At 38.3% G+C, this 21,569-nt stretch overlaps 1 protein-coding gene across 4 annotated transcripts in view; it reads left to right on the top strand.

Moving 5' to 3' along the window:
- The first annotated feature begins 258 nt into the window (after positions 1–258).
- KPNA4 (karyopherin subunit alpha 4) overlaps positions 259–21,569 on the top strand; it is a 64,726-nt gene continuing 43,415 nt past the window's right edge. For 2 of the 4 annotated variants that reach the window (XM_009446630.5, XM_016940023.4), the window contains exon 1: positions 259–616. In XM_009446630.5, the coding sequence (XP_009444905.1) occupies positions 548–616 (69 nt within the window). In that variant the 5' untranslated portion in view covers positions 259–547. 4 annotated transcript variants of the gene reach the window in all.

Raw genomic sequence — 21,569 nt, 5'->3', positions numbered from 1 at the left:
GTTTCCCCTTAAGTCTACTTCTCTATTGCTTCCAACCCCTCTCTCCGAAGGCACGTGGTCCTTCCCCGCCTGCCCCCGCCGCACCCCTCCGGGCCCGGAGCCGGCTCCTCCCAGCGTCGTTCGCTTCCCCTTTCCGTTCGCTCTTTCCGCCCCGGCTCTCCATCGCCCCTTCTGATTGGTCGAACGCACCGGAGCCTGGTTAGCCAATGGGCGAGCTGGGCTGGAGGCGATGGGCGTGGCCGCAGCGCCGGGGCCCTCAGATCGAGGCTGCCTCCCCCTCTCAGCCGGCAGCACATTCCGTCGCCTTGCCGCCGCCCGGCCCCACAGTTGTCTTTGCCGGAGCTGCAGTCGCGCTGGGGTTAGGGCGGGGGGGCGGGCGGGGAGAGGAGAAGGCCGCGGCGGAGGCAGGTGAGAGGAGGAAGGAAGCGGCGGCGCGGCGGGCACAGCAGCTCAGGCGGCGGCCCGGTTCCTGGGAGTGTCGGTGCGGCGCGGTGGTTGGGGCGGATCCCGCGGGGCCCGGGCGGGGGAAGGAGTCACCGGCCCGGCCATGGCGGACAACGAGAAACTGGACAACCAACGGCTCAAGAATTTCAAGAACAAAGGCCGCGACTTGGAGGTAAACTCGGGGACGACGCCGGAGGGGTGGGGGCTGTGGGCCTGGGGCCGGTCTCCGCCGGGATCCCGAGTGTGGGGAGTAGGGGCGGGAGCCGCTTCCAGGCCTCGGGGAATGGCGCTAGGGGCCGGCCCGTCTGTGACGCCTCTGCTAGCGCGCCGGGAAGTTTATGTCGGGCCTGCTCCGCCTCCGCCGGGGAGCGAGGTGCCCGGGTACGGCCGGCGCGGCCTAGGCCTGCCCGGCGGAGCCGGCCCGGCGCGGGTGCGAGGGGCCGGGCCGCGCGGCGGGGAGGCCGGGCGCGGCGCGTGCGGAGGAGGCGTGCGTGTGCGGCCGGTGCTGCCCCGGCCGGGCCGCGGCCCCCTCCCCGGCAGTGGCGGAGATTCCGGCTCTCGCTCGGGCACCGACGTCTGGCGCCGCGGGAAGGAGGGCGGTGGGGATGGGAGGGTGAGCGTGTGGCGACCGAGTGGGGCTCTGAACTTCCTCAGCGAGGCCCGAGGCGTCTCCACTTAAAGGCATTTTTTCTGGTCTTCCCGACTCCCGCTTTACCCCTGCCTCCCCCCAATATCCAAACTACAGGACAACTTCTCCGTTGAAAAAAACACCCCCGGCGTGAGAGGCCATCCTGGTGATGCTAACAGTGCCTTCCAGCGGCCTGTGTTTTACTCTGGATATAGCTGATTCAAGATGTGGCTCACGGTGTGCCCTCTTCCAGGCAAAGGATACCCCTTATTTCAGCTTGTCCACAAATCTCTTTACCCCCTCCTGAGAGGAGACCACCAGCTGCATTCTTACATATAAAGTCTAAAGGGTTATACAAAGCTGTCATCCTCTAGTCTACAGTATCCTTTCCCTCCACCTGCTGGTGGTGGTAGTGGGGGATGGGGTGGGCTAGGGAATGGCACCATCACGTTTGATTATTTAAAAAGGAAAAAAAAAGCTTCATTGTCTTAGATACAGCTGCTCCCGAGATTGTCTACATAAGGTGTATGGGTTAAATACACACATGCACACACGCATACCCACACACCCCACTGAGATTTTTGATAGAAGACTTCTTCCCTTCAGCTTTTAAGAGTTTAGATAAATAGATTTAATACTTCCCTTCTGCATCTTAATCACGAGTTTAGCTTTTAGAGAAAGTGGTCAAGCAGTATTTTTTATGTTGTTCTCGGTACGTTTTCATAATGAAATCTTCAACTTCCCATGGCATTTCTGAACTTGAGAGTCTGCTTGACTGAGATATTTTTTGGGCTTTTTACAAAGCTGTTAATATTATCTTTAAAGTAGTTCAAGCGTTTTAGTGGGTTTCATAATTTGAGGGACTACTAAGTGTCCAGGGCTGTTAATTCTGTGGTTCTTTTAAGGTTAACACATTACCATTGTGATCCCTTTTTTTAATGCAAAGATGTCACATCTTTATTGAGATAATTCGCATGCCATAAAAATGAGCTTCTTAAATAACAATGATTTTTCAGTAAATTTACTTGTTTATGAAAGAATGTGGTGAAAATGTTTTTTACTAATATGAATACTTAGAATGAGAAAAAATCACAAATGATAAAACTTAAAAACTGGTAAGTACCACAAAATTACAGAATCCAGAAAAATAGCAATTAGGTGCTTGACAGATCCTTATAACCCTTTTTTCCTCTACATTTCTGGCTTCATTTTTCTGGCAGCTTCATTGAGATGTAATTCGCATGCCATACAATTCACCCACTTAAAGTGGCTTTTAGTGTATTCGCAGTTTTGCAACCATCACCACAGTCCATCTTAGAACATTTTCACGGCCCCAAAAAGAAACCTGTACTCATTAACAGTCACTCTCCAATTCCCAACTACCCCAGCCCCAGGCAACCAGTTTTTGTCTTCTTAGATTTGCCTATCCTGGACATCCCATATAAATGGAATTGTACAATTTGTGCTCTTTTGTAACTGGCTTCTTTCACATAGTGTAACGTTTTCAAGGTTTATCCGTGTTGTAACAAGAATGTATCAATGTTTCATGGCCGAATGACCCTTATGGCCGAATGATCCAATGATCCTCCAGCTCATGGATATACCACATTTTATTTATCCGTTCTTCAGTTAATGAACATTTTCATTGTTTCCACTTTTTTAGCTATTTTACATAATACTACTAAGAACATTTTTGTGTGGATGTATGTTTTATTTCTCTTGGCTATATACCTAGGAATAGAATTGCTAGATCGTATGGAAACTTACTTTGAACCTTTGGTGGAATTGCCAGACTTTCTGAAGTTATCCTTATTTTTTAAATTGATGTTTCCTCCTACCTCATATCTTTTGGCACTTTAGTCAAAATCAGATTAAGTCCTGAGGCTGTATTAGAAGAATATTGTGATGTGTGACTTTTAAAAAATAAGTATATATTGACATTAGCCAGGTTTTTTTGTTTTGTTTTGTTTAGAAATTCATAGTGCCTTATGGTTGTCCTCTGGTGACTTTGATATCCTTGTGCATACATTAGGGGTAGGAATATTTTCACTTCCACCTAAGGAAATAACATATGATTCTAATGGAAAGTCATACTTTGTCCACACTGTGACTTACTCAAAATCACATATGCTTGTAATGAGATAGAAACATTCTTTTTTATATTTAGAGAACAGTACAGTGGTCTATTTTGTGTATTTGTTACTTACATATCTGGTCTATCTCTCTAAGCACTTATCAGCCTACTTACATATATGCTGTATCTCTCTAAACACTTAATCACCCTTTAGATACGGTTACTACATTGTGTTACATAATGTATGTAGAATACAGCAAATTCTGAGAAAATAATTGCTTTTTGATTTGGATCTTATGATGACATCTATTTCATGGGAAGTCTTCAGAAAGAAGTATGGACCAGTGAATTTAACTTAATCCAGTATATCCAAAATACCATGCAACATCTAATTTGTGTAAAATAATTGAGACGTTTCATATTATTCCTTTCATACGTTCAAAATCCAGTTTGTATTTTACGGTTATGGCATACCTCCACTTGGACTAGCTGCATTTCAAGTGCTTAATAGCCACATGTGGTTAGTGGCTACCTTATTGGAACAGCCCATGTACAGAGTATAGCATTTAGGGAGAGGTAATTGTAGCATATTTTGATCTAACAGTTTATTTGATTAGAAATGATGAAGAGTACAGAGTCCTAGAGTTTAGTTTAATTTGATCTCTAACTTTGTGTATGACCTTGGGGAAAATCGCTTAGTCTTATGGTTCTTTCATCTGTAAAACTAGAGGTACTTGACATCTGCTTCATGAGTGTTGTGAAGATTAATAGGTAATGTTAGGAAGATGCCTGGCAATTCTCTGAGCGTTTTATCACCTTCAGCTTTTCTGTTTGAGGGGAGGGAAGGGATTTAACAAGATTCAGTATAATTGATTCTCTTACTCCCTTATTTTCAGTGGCTGTTTTTTCTCTCTGCTTGTATAACTTGTTACATTGAACAAGTAATAGGGAAAGGTTTTAATACAGAGACATGTAGCTGCTCATTGAAGGGCAGTTTAGGCACACCAAATTAGTGATCCTTTTAAAGTTGTAATTTCTGAGTGTTAGAGTTGAAAGTTATTCATAGATTTCAATCTGATATTTGTTCCTACCTCTCTCTACCATTCTGGCTCCTCTGAAATGTGGTCATGTTAAGTTTCTTGAAACACAAACGCACCAAAGAAGGCGTATGTTCAGTATCCATTTAAAATAATTATCAGGAACTATCAGATAATATTCACCATGGCGTGGCTGCTTCTTACAGTGTTGTAGAAGATCCCCAGTCTTAGTTTGAGAATAGTAACCATAGAAAAGAGGGTATATACAGTGCAACACAGGAAATGGGTAGTGACCAAACTTGAAATAAAAAACTTGTCAGGATAAAGTAAATTAAGCTCATATAATTTATGTTTTTTAAAGTAGAGAGGAATTTTCTTGTAGATTTCCTAATAAACCTGCATACTTTTTATGAAAGTTCTGAGTGTCTAGGTTCAAATAGAGCATAAAATATAACTAGATCTTTTAAAAACACAACTTTAAGAAAACAACTTACCCTAAATATAAAAGAATATTAAAATGCTACATAATTAGAAACTTGTGATTATCCACACAAACATAAAATATGAAGTCAGCTTGAACTTTAAGAAAAGGTGCTTGGTTGGCAAGAGTTTAATAAATTGATCAGCTGTTTTGTTGTTTTGAAAGAGCCTCAGTGATTTGTTAAAGTGTACAGAGTGAAAAGCATTGTTAAGGTATTAAGTCTTGTTAACTTTTAGAGACTGATCTCTCTCACCACAAATCTTGGAACATATTTACTATACTTAAAATAACTACTGTCTAATTTTTCACATAATAGTCCAAGCATGTGACAATATGAAATATCTGATAGAAATATAGTTAGGAATTAAATGACTGTTTCTGTGCTTCTTGCCAACTTTCCTGGTTTACAAGGTAGCCAGTTTGAGAATTGCTTCATTGATAGTTTTCCTGGAGATACCAAGATGCCCTTATTTTTCATAGTCACTAAGTATGTCAAATGAATGTACAAGACTGGGAAGAATTGTAGGAGTGATTTAGATTTCAAAGAATGAAGCTACTTTAGAAAAAAAAATGCAAAGGTAGTTTTTAAACATTGATTTCTAATACCTGATAGTGGTTGTGGGTCCTTAAAATATTTTTAAATGTTTTCTGGAGTAGCATTCATCTATTTGAGGCCTATAATGATGAATGAAACAAGAGCATGTCATCAGATTTAACCTTGATCTCTGATTTTGGTACTTACTCGCTGATTTAGTTTTGGAACAGAAGAGAGGAATATGACTGAAGGGAACTTTTTGAGCACCTACTGTATATGCTTTTAACTGTATTCACATTTCTCTCAATCTTATACATATTGAATTTATTTTAAAGAAGAAATTTTAAAGAAGAAACTCTTGTGCTTTTGATTTAATAAGATAACATTTAAGGGAATGATTTTAATTCAGGTGTGTCAGAGTCTGTTCTTTTTGTACTTTACCATATTTCCTCCATTTGACTCCTTTCAGCCTTAATGCCAGTCTCAAATTTGATGAAAAGGTTCTATGTGAAAGCACTGAGCATAGTCCACGGGGTATAATAGGTATTCAGTAAATGTTTTCTTTTTTTCTCAGAGGGTTTTTGGAAATTGTGGGTCACTTGTAGACTTTCAAACACTAGAAAACACAGTTTGTTTTCTGTGCTTTTCATTTAGGTTTCATAAAAGACAGGGTTGGAGTTCTTCCTTTTTCTATGGTTAATATGAGAACTGTATATTGATACCTATAAAATAAGGACATTTTTCAACACCAAAAATACATAGTGAGAAGAATGGCCATGTTGAACCTTTTTTTCGGGTCTTAATGTTTGGCTTAAGACAGCTGAATTCTCATCTGTTTCCGCATTCAGTCTTTTGTGATACACTGTTTTGGTCGAAGTGTGTGAAGAATGTCCACCTTCACACAGACAGACAGTTGAAAAAGGAAAGTATGTATGTTTTCATAGGCTTTTCAGGATAATTATGGAGATTAAGTGATACTACACCATAATTCCGCAAGAGGTAGTTTCTTAAAGATAGTTGCAATGTAGAATCTGAAGCCACATGAGTGAACTTTTCTTAGACTGTTACATTAAAATCTATTGGTCTGTCTTGCACTTCAGATGTAACATTTACCCATCTTTTACTGATGCTTTTTGTAATACCATGCATTGGATTATTTGGAAAACATTATGTCACTGAGTTATGCACGTCTTCCAAATGCTAACATATTTTATTCAATAAAAAATTCATGATTGTTAACCACACAATTCAGAAAAATCTTAAGTATTGAGAATCTGTCAGGTTCACAGAAGTGGATACAAGTTTTCTAAAATTCTAACTTTCTCTGGGAAGCTCAATTTTTTTTTTCTTTTTTTACCATGCCTCTGGGACAAGTTCAGAGGAAGCTGAAATTTTATCATTAGCAATAAATGCTATAAATGGTTATCCTTGAAGCCATAGACTCACTTTGCTCATTTTTGTGAAAACATCTTCCAACCATTAAGTCTGAATAACCATAATTTGTCTGTCAGTCGTTTTTTCAAGTAAAAATAGTGTTCCATGAAAAAAGTGGCTAGGTCAGTTCACAACTCAGTTGCACAAGTACTTTTTCCTTGAGACAGTCGTCCTTCAGTAGAAGTTGGTATGCAGCAGAAGTGGCTTATATGTAATCTTCATTTTTTTCACACAATTAGAAAAGGCCAATATTTAATAAAAGTAATCATTTTTTACTGTTTCCTCAAGGAATTCTTAAGTGAGCTGACTTTTAAACAAATTTTAGATGTGAAATCAGTGACTACTATTGCATCTTGATGTCATTGCCTTAATTCATTCTAAAGCACCAGCAGTCTTACCCCTATGGCATCAATTCAAGTGTTAATACAATTAAAAAAAAAAAAAAAGTATTAGTATTATCATTAGGAAAATAGTTTTGACCCTGTGTACTCTCTGTAAAGGTCTCAGGACCCACATAGGGGCCTGTGGACCATACTTTGAGTGCCACTCACTTAGTTTACCATTGCTTCTTTTGCACATGAGTGTCACTTTTAATTAATACAGGCTCGTAAAGGACCTTATAGTATAGGGGTTAAAAGACATGGACTGTGGAGTCACTTAGGTCTGGGTTTGAACTCTGGTTTCTCCACTTAGTAATTATGGAGGCTAACTTAATTATGTCTAAGCCTTTGAAATGTTTAACAATGCCTAGCATAAAGTACATGCAGAGTAAATGGAACCTCTTACTATTTCTGCCAACTTACATAGTCATACATTGCATCCAAGTAAACCCCTTTGTTCCATATCAGAATAACATTTTGCTTACAAAATTCCTCTTGTACCTCTGTTTGCCATAATCCAAACCACATCATACAAATTGGGGAAGGCTTCTTATTCCCCTTATTTAACAGTCACCTGAAAACCTACTTTCTCCCACATACTTCAGCCAAATTGTCACATACATACTAGTTTATGACTTCATTTCTTTAATCCTATGTTTTAAGTGGGTTACTAAATGCTTTATGTAGATTTTGTCACTGTTTTCTCAAAAGGTTGTAAATATAAAAAGAAAACAACTATAATTCACACTATTTAGTACCCAGAATGAAAATGATTTAAGGTCATAGATATTTGTTGGTAATACAAGATTAAGTTGATTATTAAAGATGCTAAACTTTTCCAGGCACAGTGGCTCATGCCTGTAATCCCATTGCTTTGAGAGGCTGAGGCAGGAGGATTGCTTGATACTGGGAGTTTGAGACCATCCTAGGCAATATGGTGAGACCTTGTCTCTACAAAAAATAAAAATAAAAAATTTAGCTGGGTGTGGTGGCACCCACCTGTAGTCATACCTATTTAGGAGGCTGAGGCAGGAGGATCGCTTGAGCCCAGAAAGTGGAGGCTGCAATGAACTATGACCATGCCACTGCACTCCAGCCTGGGTGACAAGAATGAGATCTCATCTCAGATAGATAGAAATTTTTAAATGCTGACTTATTTTCTATTACTGTTTATTTACTATTCGGACAAAATTTGGTCATCTGTCATTTTTTCCCTAAATTTTTATTTACTTTAAACTTAATGTAAATTAGATTTTAATTAATGATGTATTTTGACAAACGTGGAATTTCATGAATTTTTTTACTAACAAAAGTCGGAATCCTAAGATAGTATGTTTTTTACTAGTTCAGTGATGGACATATTGTCTAATATTAGAAGGTAAATCATAGTCTATCTCAGTGTCCTGTTCTTTAATAAAAACTTTAGTTTGCACATATCTACTCTTTATGTTTTTTAAAGTATGTCTTTCTGGACCCTTGAGGTAAGTGTTACATAAATTTATTTAGTTGAGTAGTTTTATCCCGAAAGACCTATGTTAAGTGGTCTCTGCTTGGTTGTATTAAATGGCCCTGTCCTGTTTGCCACCTGTTCTGCCTCTTCACACTGGCTTTTTAGCCACTTTAAGCTGTTACTGGTCCAGAAAAACAAGCAAGATAATACCTTAAGGTTTTCAAATAATTGTTAACATCACTCCTTGTTCTTTAGTAGGTGTGAAACCCAAATATTCTCCAGCTCTTTTTAAAATAGTGCAGAGGATTTGGTTCCTTGAGGCCAGGAGTTTGAGACCATCCTAGGCAGTATAGTGAGACCTCATCTCTACAAAAAATAAAAAATTTAGCTGGGTGTGGTGGCACACACCTATAGTCCTACCTATTTAGGGTAGGTTTGGTTCCTTATTTCACTTTTGAATATTATGTGGAGATGTTCATTTTACTACAGATATATCTATAGAATTGGGTTCATTGTTGATCAGCTGTTTCAGACACCTTAAATTTGTTCACGTTTTTTCTCTTAATGTTGTGAATAATTTTTCCCAATTCCCTTTTTATTCTCCAGCTTTAAAACAATGACAGTACAGGTTGAGTGTCCAAATCCAAAAATCTGAAATCCACAATGCTCCAAAATCTGAAACTTTAAGCACCTACGTGATGCTTAAAGGAAACACTCATTGGAGCATACCAGATTTTGGATTAGGGATGCTCAGTCTCTAAGTATTATGCAAACATTCTAAAATCCCAAAAAATCCAAAATCTGAAACACTTATGTTCCCAAGCATTTCACATAAGGGATACTCAATGATGAAAAGTTTAATTAAGACCAATAAACAAATAAAAAATAGGATCCGCCTCATTAGTCATTAGGGAAACACAGCTCTAAAGCATGATGAGATACCACTTTACACCCACTAGGATGGCAGTATATAAAAAGAAAATAACAGGTGTTGGTGAGGTTGTGGAGAAAGTGGAACCCTCATACATGCCTGATGGGAATGTAAAATGGTACGGCTGCTTTGGAATGCAGTTTGGCAGTTCCTCAAAAAGTTAAACAGTTAACATGTGACCCAGCAGTTCTACTAATTAGATATAAATCCAGGAGAATTGCAAACATAATGTCTGCACAAAAACTTGTAAATGAGTGTTCATAGCAGCATTATCCGTAATAGCCAAAAGAGGGAAACAACTTGGCTGGGCGCAGTGGCTCACGCCTGTAATCCCAAGCACTTTGGGAGGCCAAGGCGGGCCGGATCACCTGAGGTTGGGAGTTGGGAAACCAGCACTACCAACATGGAGAAACCCCGTCTCTACTAAAAATACAAAATTAGCCAGGCATGGTGGCGCATGCCTGTAATCCCAGCTACCTGGGAGGCTGAGGCAGGAGAATCACTTGAACCCAGGAGGTGGAGGTTGCAGTGAGCTGAGATCGGGCCATTACACTGCAGCCTGGGCAACAAAAGCAAAACTCCGTCTCAAAAATAATAAATAAATAAAAATAAATAATTTAAATAAATAAAATAAAAGAAGGAAACAACCCAAATACCCATTAACTGATGAATGCACAAAGTATGGTATATACATACAATGGAGTATTGTTCCGCTATAAAATGAAGTATAATAGTTCACCCTTATCTGCAGTTTTAGTTACCTGCAGTCAACTGTGATCAGAAACTAGGTGAATATGTGATACAACAAGATATTAATATTTAGAGAGAAAGAGATCCCACATTCACATGACTTTTCTTACAATATATTGTTATAATTGTTCCATTTTATTATTAGTTATTAATCTCTTACTGTGCCTAATTGATAAAGTAAGTTTTATCATAGATATGTAGGCATAGAAAAAAACATACTACATGTAGAGTTCAGTACTATCTGCAGCTTCAGGCATCTACTGGGGGTCTTGGAACACACCCTGTGCAGATAAGGGGGTGACTATTGTACTGACACATGCAACGGTATGGATGAACCTTGAAAACATTATACTGCCTGAAAGAAGTTAGTCACAAAAGATCACACTCTATAATTCCAGTTATATTTGAGAGGATATAGTAAATAAATAAATAAAACTAAAAACTCTTTTTCCTACACTGTCCTTTCATACAGTCACTCAACACAATACTTCTGACACCAGATGTATGGGGGTTTTTCCCCACACACCAGCTAAGCAGTCAGTTCTGCAACGGACACCTGCTGGGTATCCACTGATTCAATTTAATTCTGACACTGTCTACCTGGAGATAACATCAGATTTCAGGTTGAGAGCTCAGTCCCATGGGAGTGTCCCCCACTTCAGATGGAATCACAAGCACAGGTTATGTCTTCTGCCTCTGACTGACTGGCTATACATAGAGTTCGCACTACCCGCTCCTTGGGTTCAATTAGCTTGCTGGAATGGCTCACAGAACTCAGGGAAACACTCTCCTTATGTTTGCTGATTTTTTAAAATAAACTATATTACAAAGGATACAGATGAACAGCCAGATGTGGTATGCGGGAAGGGGCACTGAGTTTCCATGCTGTCTAGGCACCAGCATGTGTTCTGCTATCCAGAAGCTCTCAGAACCCATTTTGAGTTTTTATGGAAACTTCATAATGTAGGCATGATTGATTACATCATTAACAATTGGTGATCAGCTTAACCTTCAGCCCCTTTTCCCTCCCCAGAGGTTGGAGGGTGGGGCTGAAAGTGCCAATTCTCTAGTCATGTCTTGGTCTTTCCAGTGATCAGCCCTCATCCTGAAACTATCTAGGGCCCCCCCAGTCACCAGTCATCTCATTAGCCTTCAAAAGACACTCATCACTGCATAGATTTTAAGGATTTTAGAAGTTGTATGTCTGGAAATGGGATGAAGACCAAATATTTCACAGTATCAGAATATGAAATGTCCAGGATAGGTAAGTCCATAGAGACAGAAAATAAATTAGTGGTTGCCAGGGGTTGGGACAGAGGGAAAAGGGGGAATGATTGCTAGTGGGTATGGGGCTGATTTTTGTGATGTTGAAAGTCATCTGGAGTTAGATAGTGGTGTTCAATGCACAACTTTGTGAATGTACTAAAATAACTGAATTGTATACTTTAAATGGGTGAACTATATGGTATGTAAATTATATCTCAAAGCTGTTACATTAATATTAAAAACAACAATAGAAAACGTAAGAGATGAGTGGGAGTTGTGACAACTTTCCAGTATTTGGGGGTCACAGTTGAACTCTAAGCAGCTCTTTTTCACTGACTTTCCCTTCTACCCTTCCTTGTATTGAATTCATTTGTTAAGCAAATATTTATTCAGCATCTGTATTGGAGGTTCTACATAATGCAGGCTGAGTTCCTATTCTTATGAAGTTTACATTCTAATAGGTCCAGATCTCTAAGATCTCTCAGTCAGCCTTAAGCTGGCTCTGTGGGTAAATTCAATCAGTATGAGCTAGATTCCTTATGTTTCTTTCTTAAACTCAAATTTACAATGAGTATTACACCTTAAGTTTGAAGAGAAAGAAAAGCCTAAATGTTTTGTATCTGATATCTCCTTGAGATTTATGCAAAAGCTTAATTTTTAATGTGGGAACACCTAGGATTGCATCTCTTTAGTTATTTGCCATTAGGTAAGTTTAATAATTTTTTTCAGCCTCCATTTCTGCATCTGTAGAATTAAAATCCTATCCTAGTGGGGACTTGTTTTGAACTAGGCTTTTAAGAATGCAAGGAACATATCCTTATTCAGACTAGGTCAAGTAGGGATGTTAGGGAAGTTCAGGGACCGGTTCTCATATTATCCAAGACATGTCAGGTAGGATTGTCTTGATGGTAGGTGTTCATGGATCTGCAAAGTTCTGCTCTGCCAGCTGCTGTCAGCTGCTAAGTTTTTTTTTCCCTTGCTACTGACTGTCTTAGTCTTTACGTAATTCTATGTTAAATTACTAAGAGATAAACTGACTGAGCTAATAAGCTGTGCCCAAGCTGAAGCAGATTGTTTTTACTGCTGGCCTGCTTACGGATTGGCTTTTCCCGAGTCAGGTGCTTTCTTCCCAACTCCCACTACCAGTCTTCTGTGGTGTGAGGAGTATAGGGGTATCACATGAGAAGTAACATCATTTGACTGCTTCTTCAGGAGCACCCCCGGAAAGAGCAGTTTCTTTTAGACAAGGTGGTAAATATGACATTATGTTAGTTAATGTCCACCTCCGTTCTTACTTTCCTGTTAACTTTCTACTCACTGTCATAATCTGGGGCAAAGCATTATTGTCTCATCTCCAGAGTGGTTACCTTGTTTCTGCTATTGCCTTTCTCCAGTTCATAAAATAACCTGCATGTTTTTAAAAAAATAATAATAATAATAATAAAGTAAATCAATTCTCACCTCTCCTGCTTCATTAGCTTCTGACCACATTTAGCTTCCATACTCCTTACTGAGAACTTCAAGGCCATACCAAATTTGGTCCTTGTCTACTTCTCCGTCTCACTCTACTATCTGCCTTAGTTACTTATACTCTCATTCATTTATCTTCTTTTAATTCCACTAACACATTAGTGGTGTTCTCCTCTTCACCCCTTCACACATGCTGCTCTGTCTGTGAGAATGCTTTCTCTGCGCCTCCAGTCCCCGTCTCTTTCCTTCATTTACATGGTTATTTCTCATCCTTTGAATCTCAGCTTCAAAGTCATTTACTCACAGAGGCCATTCCTGAAAAAGTTAATTGCAAGTTAAACCCCCCTGTTTTCCTTAAGAGCACTGATGATATATTTGTGTGTTTACTCAATGTTAGTTTCTCCTGTCAGACTATAAGCTCCCTGAAACTTACCTATTTTGTACACCACTATATTCTTAAGTCTCATTACAGAGCCTGGTATGTAGTCAGCATTTAAGTAAATATTTGAGGGAATTAAATGAAAATTTTTTTTTAAGAAAACAGGAGGGTACTCTGATTAGAATTAGTAACTAAATTAGAATTTTTATTTTTAAGGTTATCTTGTGTGTTATATAAATTTATGGAGTACAAGTGCAGTTTTGTTACATGTATAGATTGCGTAGTGATGAAGTCAGAATTTTTAAGTCAATTTTTTCTCTTGATAGAAGTAATGCATGATCATTGTAAAAACACTTTTTGGAAAAATAAAAATAATCTTCCATATTCTCACTACTGTTAGTCTTTTGGATTGTTTCCTTTTTCATGTGTACATTTTTCCAAACATATTTGAACTTAATTTGAATTCTCATGAGAGTAACTCATTAGAATACAGCAAAGGTTTTCATCCTTGGCACTATTGACGTTTTGGGCCAGATAATTTGTTGGGGGATGGGGGAGTGTCCTGTACACTGTAGGATGTTTAGCAGCATCTGTGGCCTCTACTTACTAGATGTCAGTAGCACATCCCCTCCCTCCCCAGTTGTGACAACCAAGAACAGTCTTCAGAAATTGCCAAATATCCCTTGTGTGGCAAACTCACCCCAGATGAGAACCATTAGAATACAGTTACTTCAGTAAACTTCCCAGAACATCATTGCTGTTTTCACTTCTCAACCCAGAAACCTTCAGTGGCTTCCTATTATCTCTAAGAGGCACTGAAAAGTTCTTAATTAGCTAGGCATTTCAGGCTCTCAATTTGGTTTAACAGATATTTGAGTGTTTGCTGCATAAATGCTAGTAAAGGTATAAAAGTGAAATTACTTGTCCAAATTAATTCTTACCTTTTTAGTTGATAACTCCCCATCCAACTAACTTCATCTCTGACTCTCTACTTCAGGCAAGTGAACCCACCTCACATTTAACATTCAGTTCTGCTTTTTCTGTATTTGCTTTTGTTGGGTCTCTCCTGGAAACACCTTCTAGTCTCCCCTTTACCTTGCCGTTTCTTATTTGTGCTTCCAGATAGAACTTAAACCTCCACAACTCAGTTAAGTCTTCACTAATCACATCAATTCATATGAATCTTCCCTTTCCTGAACTCTTAGAGCAGTTATTTATGTACCTATATTCTGATATTTTCTTCTGTAAGACAGTGTTTTTACTTTTCATATGTTTTTGTAGAGAAAAGAGTATTACAAAAGGATATGTGTGGCTTGTATGCCAACAACTTGGATAACCTAGATGAAATGGATAAATTCCTAAAACACATAACCTGTCAATACTGAATCATGAGGAAATAGTAAATCTGACTAGACCTATAAGTAGTAAGGAGATTTAAAATCTCCCAACAAAGAAAAGCCCAGGATCATTGGCTTCACTGGTGAATTCTACCAAACATTTAAAGAAGAATTGATGCCAGTCCTGCTCAGACTCTTTCAAAAAATGGAAGAGTTCCAAACTCAAGGCCAGCCCTACTCTGATACTAAAACCAGAAAAAGACATTATAAGAAAAGAAAACTACAGGCCAGTATCCTTGAGGAAAATGGATGCAAAAATCCTCAACAGAATACTGGTGCACCAAATCCAATAGCACATTAAAAGGATCACATACCATGACCAAGTGGAATTTATGCCTGGGGTGCAAGGATGGTTCAACATATGAAAATCAGTATGATACACCACATTAACTGACTGAAGGACAAAAATGACACAGTCATACCAGTTGATGGAGGAAAAGTTCAGTACCAGACTTTGACAAAATTCAGTGCCCTTTCATGATAAAAACACTCAAACTAGGAATAGAAGAAAATTATCTCAACATAATAAGGGCCATATATGAAAAGCCCACAGCAAACAACATATTCAGTGATGAAAAACTGAAAGCTTTTCCTGTAAGATCAGAAATAAGGCAGTGGCGGTGTGTGCTGGCTCATGCATATAAGTCCAGTGCTTTGGAAGGAGGCCTCGGTGGGAGAATCACTTGAGCCCAGGAGTTCGAGAGCAGCCTAGGCAATATAGCAAGACCCTGTCTCTACAAAGAAAAAATAAAATAAAAACTATCCAGGCATGCAGGCATGCACATGGAGTCCCCAGCTACTTGGAAGGCTGAGGGGGGAAGATTGCTTGAGCCCAGGATTTTGAGACTGAAGTGACTGCCACTGCACTGCAGCCTGGGCAACAGAATAAGACTCTTTCAAAACAAAACAAACAAGGATGCTCACCCTTGGCATTTCTCTTCAACATAGTACTAGAAGCCCTAGCTAGAGCAGTTGGGCAAGAAAAAGAAATGAAAGACATCCAAATCTATAACAAAGATGTAAAATTATCTCTGTTCACAGATGACACAATCACCCTAAAGATTCCACAAAAATGATTAGAACTAATAAATTTAGCAAAGTTGCAGGATACAAAATCAACATACAAAAAAACAGCTGTTTCTATACACTAACAGTGAACAATCTGAAAAGGGAATTAAGAAAATCTCATTTCCAATAGTGTCAGAAAAAATACTTAGGAATAAACCTAACCAAATAAAAGAAAGGCTTATATGCAAAACATTGCTGAAAGAAAGAAACACAAATGGAAAACAATCCAATGTTCATGGAAAACTTAATATTGTTAAAATGTCCATGATACTCAAAGCAGTCTAAATATTCCATTGCAAGCCCTATCAAAATCATGGCAGCATTTTTTACAGAAATGGAAAAGCAGTCTTCATAAGGTACCACAAGGACTCTGAATATCCAAAACAATCTTGAGAAAGAACAAGCCTGGAGACCTCATGCTTCCAGACTGAAAGACATATTACAAAGCTACTGTAGTCAAATCAGTATGGTGTACTGGCATAAAGACATAAACAGTGGAACAGAATAGAGAACCCAGAAATGAACCCCTACATATTCGGGCAAATAATCTTTGACAGAGATACCAAGACTACACATTGGAGAAAGGATAGTCCTTTAACAAACGGTGCTGGGAAAACTTGATATCCACCATGCAAAAGACTGAAATTGGACCCTTGTACTATATACAAAAATGAACTCAAAATGGATAAAAGACTTAAACATAAGATCTGAAACTGGTAAACGAAGAAAATAGAGAAAGTTTTATAACTTTGGTCTTGGCACTGATTTCTTGGATAAGACACTTAAAAGCAAAGCTATAAAAGCAAAAATAGACAAGTGGAACAACATCAAACTGAAAAGTTGATGTGCAGCCAAGGAAACAATCGAGTGAAAAGACAACCTGCAGAATGTGAGAAAATATTTGCAAATGATGTATCTGATAAAGGATTAGTATCCAGAATATATAAAGAACTCCTAAAACTCAACAATAGCAAAAACCAACAACCCTATTTTAAAATGCGCAAAAGGCTTGAAAAGATATTTCTCTAAGGAAGATAAACAAAATAGCCAGTAAGCACATGAAAAGATGCTCAACATCAGTAATCATTAGGGAAATGCAGATCAAAGCAACTATACCATCTCCCACCCATTAAGATGACTACTATCAAAACAACAAAAACAAAATAACTGTTGGTGAAGATGTGGAGAATTCAGAATCTTGTGCATTATTGGTGAGAATGTAAAATGGTGAAGCTACTATGAAAAACAGAATGGTGGTTCCCAAAAAGTGAAAAATAGAATTATTATATGACCCAGCAATTCCACTTCTGAGTATATATCCAGATGAATTGAAAGCAGGAACTAAGATACTTGTACACTCTAGTTTATAGTAGCAGCATTTGCAGTATCCAAAAGTGGAAGCAAAAGGTTATTTAATGTATAAAATAGATAGATAAAATGTGTATGTACATACAGTGGAATATTATTTAGACTTAAAAAGGAAGGAAATTCTGACATATTACAACATGGATGAACCATAAGCATTATGCCAAGCGAAATATGCCAGTCACAAAAAAAAAAAAAATACTGTATAATTCCACTTATACAAGGTACCTAGAATAGGCAAATGCATAGAAACAGGAAAAGGAATGATGGTTGCCAGGGGATAGAGGGAAGGAGATAGGGAGTTGTTTAATGGATGTAGTGTTTCGTTTTTGCAAGACCAGGATAGTTTTGGGAGATTTGATGCACAACAATATGAACATTCTTAATGCTGCCGAACTCACTTTAAAATAGTTAAAATGGTAAAGCTTATGTTATGTGTTTTTTACTACAGTTTTTCTGAAATTTTCTAAATTTTAAAGTGGTTAAGATAGTAAATTTTATTGTTATGTATATTTTACCACCACCACCACCAACAACAAAAAAAACCCCAGAGCACTAACAACACCACATGCCGGTGAGGATGTGGAGCAACAGGAACTCTGATTCATTGTTGGTTGGGAAGGCAAAATGGTACAATCACTTTGAGAGGCAGTACAAAACTGAACATACTCTTACCATATGACCCAACAATAGCACGCCTTGGTAATTAACCAAATGAGTTCAAAACTTATGTCCACACAGAGCAGCTTTATTCATAATTGCCAAAACTTGGAAGCAACTAAGATGTCCTTCAGTAGGTAGATGGATAAATTGTGATATATCCAGACAATGGCATATTAGTCAGTGCTAAGAAGAAATGAGCTGTTAAGCCATGAAAAGACATGGAGAATCTTAAATGCATATTGCTAAAAGAAACAAGACAATCTGAAAGACTATATACTCTATACTTCCAACTATATGACATTCTTTAAAAGGCAAAACTATAGAGACAGTAAAAAGCTCAGTAGTTGCCAGGGGTTGAGGGTAAGGGAGATGAATAAGGAGAGCACAGAAGATTTTAGGGCAGTGAAAATACTGTTTGATACTAATGGATGCATATCATTATACATTTGTTAAAACCTGTAGAGTATGCGACACCAAGAATGAACCCTAATGTAAATTATGGACTGTGGGTGATAGTACATGTAGGCTCATCAGTTGTAACAAATGTACCATTCTGGTAACAGGATGTTGATGTAGGGGGAGGATTTGCCTGTGTGGGGGCAGGGAATATATGGGAACTGTCTGTACTTTTTACTGTTTTCCTGTAAACCTAAAACTGCTTGAAAAGTAGTCTTTTGTGTGGCCTGGTGTCATTCCTGTAAAAATCCTAAATATATAAAATTGGTGATATGCAGTAGAAACACCAAAACACCCATGAGAATCTAATCAGGCAATTAATTAGGAAAATGGTTGCATTTGGCAGAGAAAAATAAGGGGAGGAGAGGATTGTGAATAAAGGGAGATTTTAGCAGTATTCATAACACTTTAAGATTTTTATTTCTTCAAAAGCAAATATGACAAGATAACATTAATACATTGGATGTCATGAAATTTTTTTGTATATTTGACATTTCATAGTTGGACTTTTTAAATTCATCTTATAGAATTGGTTAATTTGGGATTGCACATGTCGCCTACATACTCCACTGACTAGTTAGTTGAAGGGAACCATTATGGTCAGTTTACACAGATTTAGTCAAAAGCTCACCCTGGAAACATCACCAGAAATGGGAATCGCTTTGCAGTGTGGCTTAAGAGACCAAAGAAGGGCCGGAGAGTGAGTTTCATTTCCATTTTGAGAAAATTTAATGTTTTGTAGATACCAGGGCTCAGTTTTAGTTTTGTAACTTATTCAGTTCAGTACTATACCACAATAAATGAGACGTGGTTAGAAGCTCTAAGTCTTGAGTGGTATTTTAAGCATATTAAATAGTGTGCAGGGATGGGAATAAATGGTAGCAGAAACAGACCAGAATTCAGTAGATGAGGGGTGGGGAGCAATATCGGAACCTTTGTTTATCCAAACAAAGGTTGGTGATTAACCATATTAGTTTATAAAGTAAATGTACGTTTAGTAATCCTCATCTTATTTGACATATCCCCAACACTGGATGTAGTTGATTGTGGTTCCTTAAAAAATAGTATTTTCACTTGGTTCCATATTCGCACAGATTCTTCTTTTTTTCTGAGATGGAGTCTTGCTCTATCACCCAGGCTGGAGTGCAGTGTTGCGATCTCGGCTCACTGCAACCTCGGCCGCCTGGGTTCAAGCGATTCTCCTCCCTCAGCCTCCCAAGTAGCTGGGACTACAGGCATACACCTCCACGCCTAGCTAATTTTTGTGTTTATAGTAGAGTCAGGGTTTCGCCATGTTGCCCAGGCTGGTCTTGAACTCCTGACCTCAAGTGATCCACCCGCCTTAGCCTCCCAAAGTACTGGAATTACAGGTGTGAGCTGCCATGCCTGGCCTTGCACAGATTCTTGACTGCCTTCTATCTCACTGATTTCTCTCTTAGTCTTGTACCTCTTATTTTGTGGTGCCTCAGGTTATGCTCATTTTGCAGATAATCTCATCTGGTGATCTGGTTTTAAATATTTGGACACTGACAACTTTCCAAATTGATATTTTTAGTCTCAGCCTCTTTCTTGAACTCAAGATTCAACAGACTACTTGACATCTCATTCGATGCATTATCAGTACCTTAAACTTAGATCTAAAAGTGATATTACCCCCCAAAACTTGCTAATCAGTCAGTCTGCCCCATCTCAGTAAATGGCAGTTCCATCCTTCAGTTGTTTGGATCAAAAACCATAAAATCATTGTTTCCTCTCCTTGACAGTTCTATCCAGTCTGTTAGCAAATTTTGCAGGTTCTGTCTTCAAAATATATTCAGACTCATTATGTTTTATGATCCCCACTGCGACCACTCTGGTCCAAGATATTATCTCTTGCTGGGATTACTGCACTTGTGGTATATTCCCAACACAGCAGCTGGAGTAATTCTCTTTTAAATCAGAACATGTCTCTCCTCTCTCCTTTGCTCATCCCCCAGTGGCTTCCTAGCTCACTTCGAGTAAATGCCAAAATCTGTACAGTGGCTAGCCTCCATTTCCTACCCCTCTTTGTTCATTGCATGTCAGCTATCCACCTGGCTTGATCACTCTTCTCAAGGTCTTTATTTAAAAATGTCCTTCCTGGCTTTATATTTTTCTGTCTAATACCACTGAAACACTATACATTTTAACTTTATTTACACTCTCTCATACTAAAATGCAATAAATGCCATGAAGACAGAGATTTTGTCATTTTGTTCTGTTTTCTCCTTAACACTCAGAACACTTGTGGTCAGTAAACATGTGTTGGGTGAATGGTTTCCTATGCACATGCATACATCTGTTTAGTATGTGAACATAACTAGAGGGCTTTTAAAATAGTGCTTTGGCAAAGTAATTCAGTAATTTACCTTTCAATGAATATTTTTCTGTTGCTAAGTTTAATGTCTTTGACATAAGTTCACAAAGAAAAAGAATATTTTGAAAGTAAACACTGAAGAGAAAAAGAGAAGGAAAAATAGCTTATTTGAAGGAATATGTAATAGAAGTAGACCTAGAATGAAAAAGTAATGTGATGTAGTGTAAAGAATATTGGACTGGATCCAGGATATCTAAGCTTTGGTATTCTTGAAGTCGCTGGGCCATAGTTCCTTTCTCCATAAAATGAAATAGTTTAAATGATTTCTATTCTCTCCAGTTACAAAATCCTATAATACTATTTGCTTAAATTTTTCCGTAAGAAAACCATGAGTTTGAGTTTATTATGTTCTTATAACATAGAAGGAAAATGTTCCTCAATCTCTCTTGCTTACACATTTGGTATAGTTTTGTAAATGGGAAAAAAAAACTATTTTTCTCATCTGAAAATGCACCAAATCAGCAGAGAAATCAGATTCCTTCAAGCAGTAATATAAAAGCTTGGGTTCTATTGACCTTCTTAATTTGGGTATATCTCATTTCTTCTCTTACTCTTCTTCGGTAATTTTTCCCAGTGTCTTTTCCCATGAGTTGAGTTTTCTTCAAGTCACTCAAACAGTTTGTGAAATTTTATTTCTTCTGTTAAGGATTCAAAGTTTTTTGTTTTTTGAGACAAGGTCTCTCTCTGTCACCCATGCTGGCATGATCTTGGCAGGGAGTTTGAAGAGAAGTGATCATTCTTGGTAGCATTTGATCAATTCCCTTATAACCCATTAATCCTAGAGTACCTTCCTTTGTGCTCATATAAAACTTATATATGTGTTTGTTTACTAGAGTAGATTTATTTATAGGTTGTCCTCAGTCGCCTTCTATAAGTGATTCTGAAAGTTTATCTTGCAGTGTTTCCCATCCCTGAGAAGGTTATATGTGTCTCACCAAACCTATGGTCATTTCTAACCTCTTTTCT

The sequence above is a fragment of the Pan troglodytes genome, chromosome 2, assembly GCF_028858775.2.
Source record: "Pan troglodytes isolate AG18354 chromosome 2, NHGRI_mPanTro3-v2.0_pri, whole genome shotgun sequence".
NCBI classification, from domain to species: domain Eukaryota; kingdom Metazoa; phylum Chordata; class Mammalia; order Primates; family Hominidae; genus Pan; species Pan troglodytes.
Note: the sequence above shows the minus strand (reverse complement) of the source record. Positions and strands in the feature narration are given on the sequence as shown.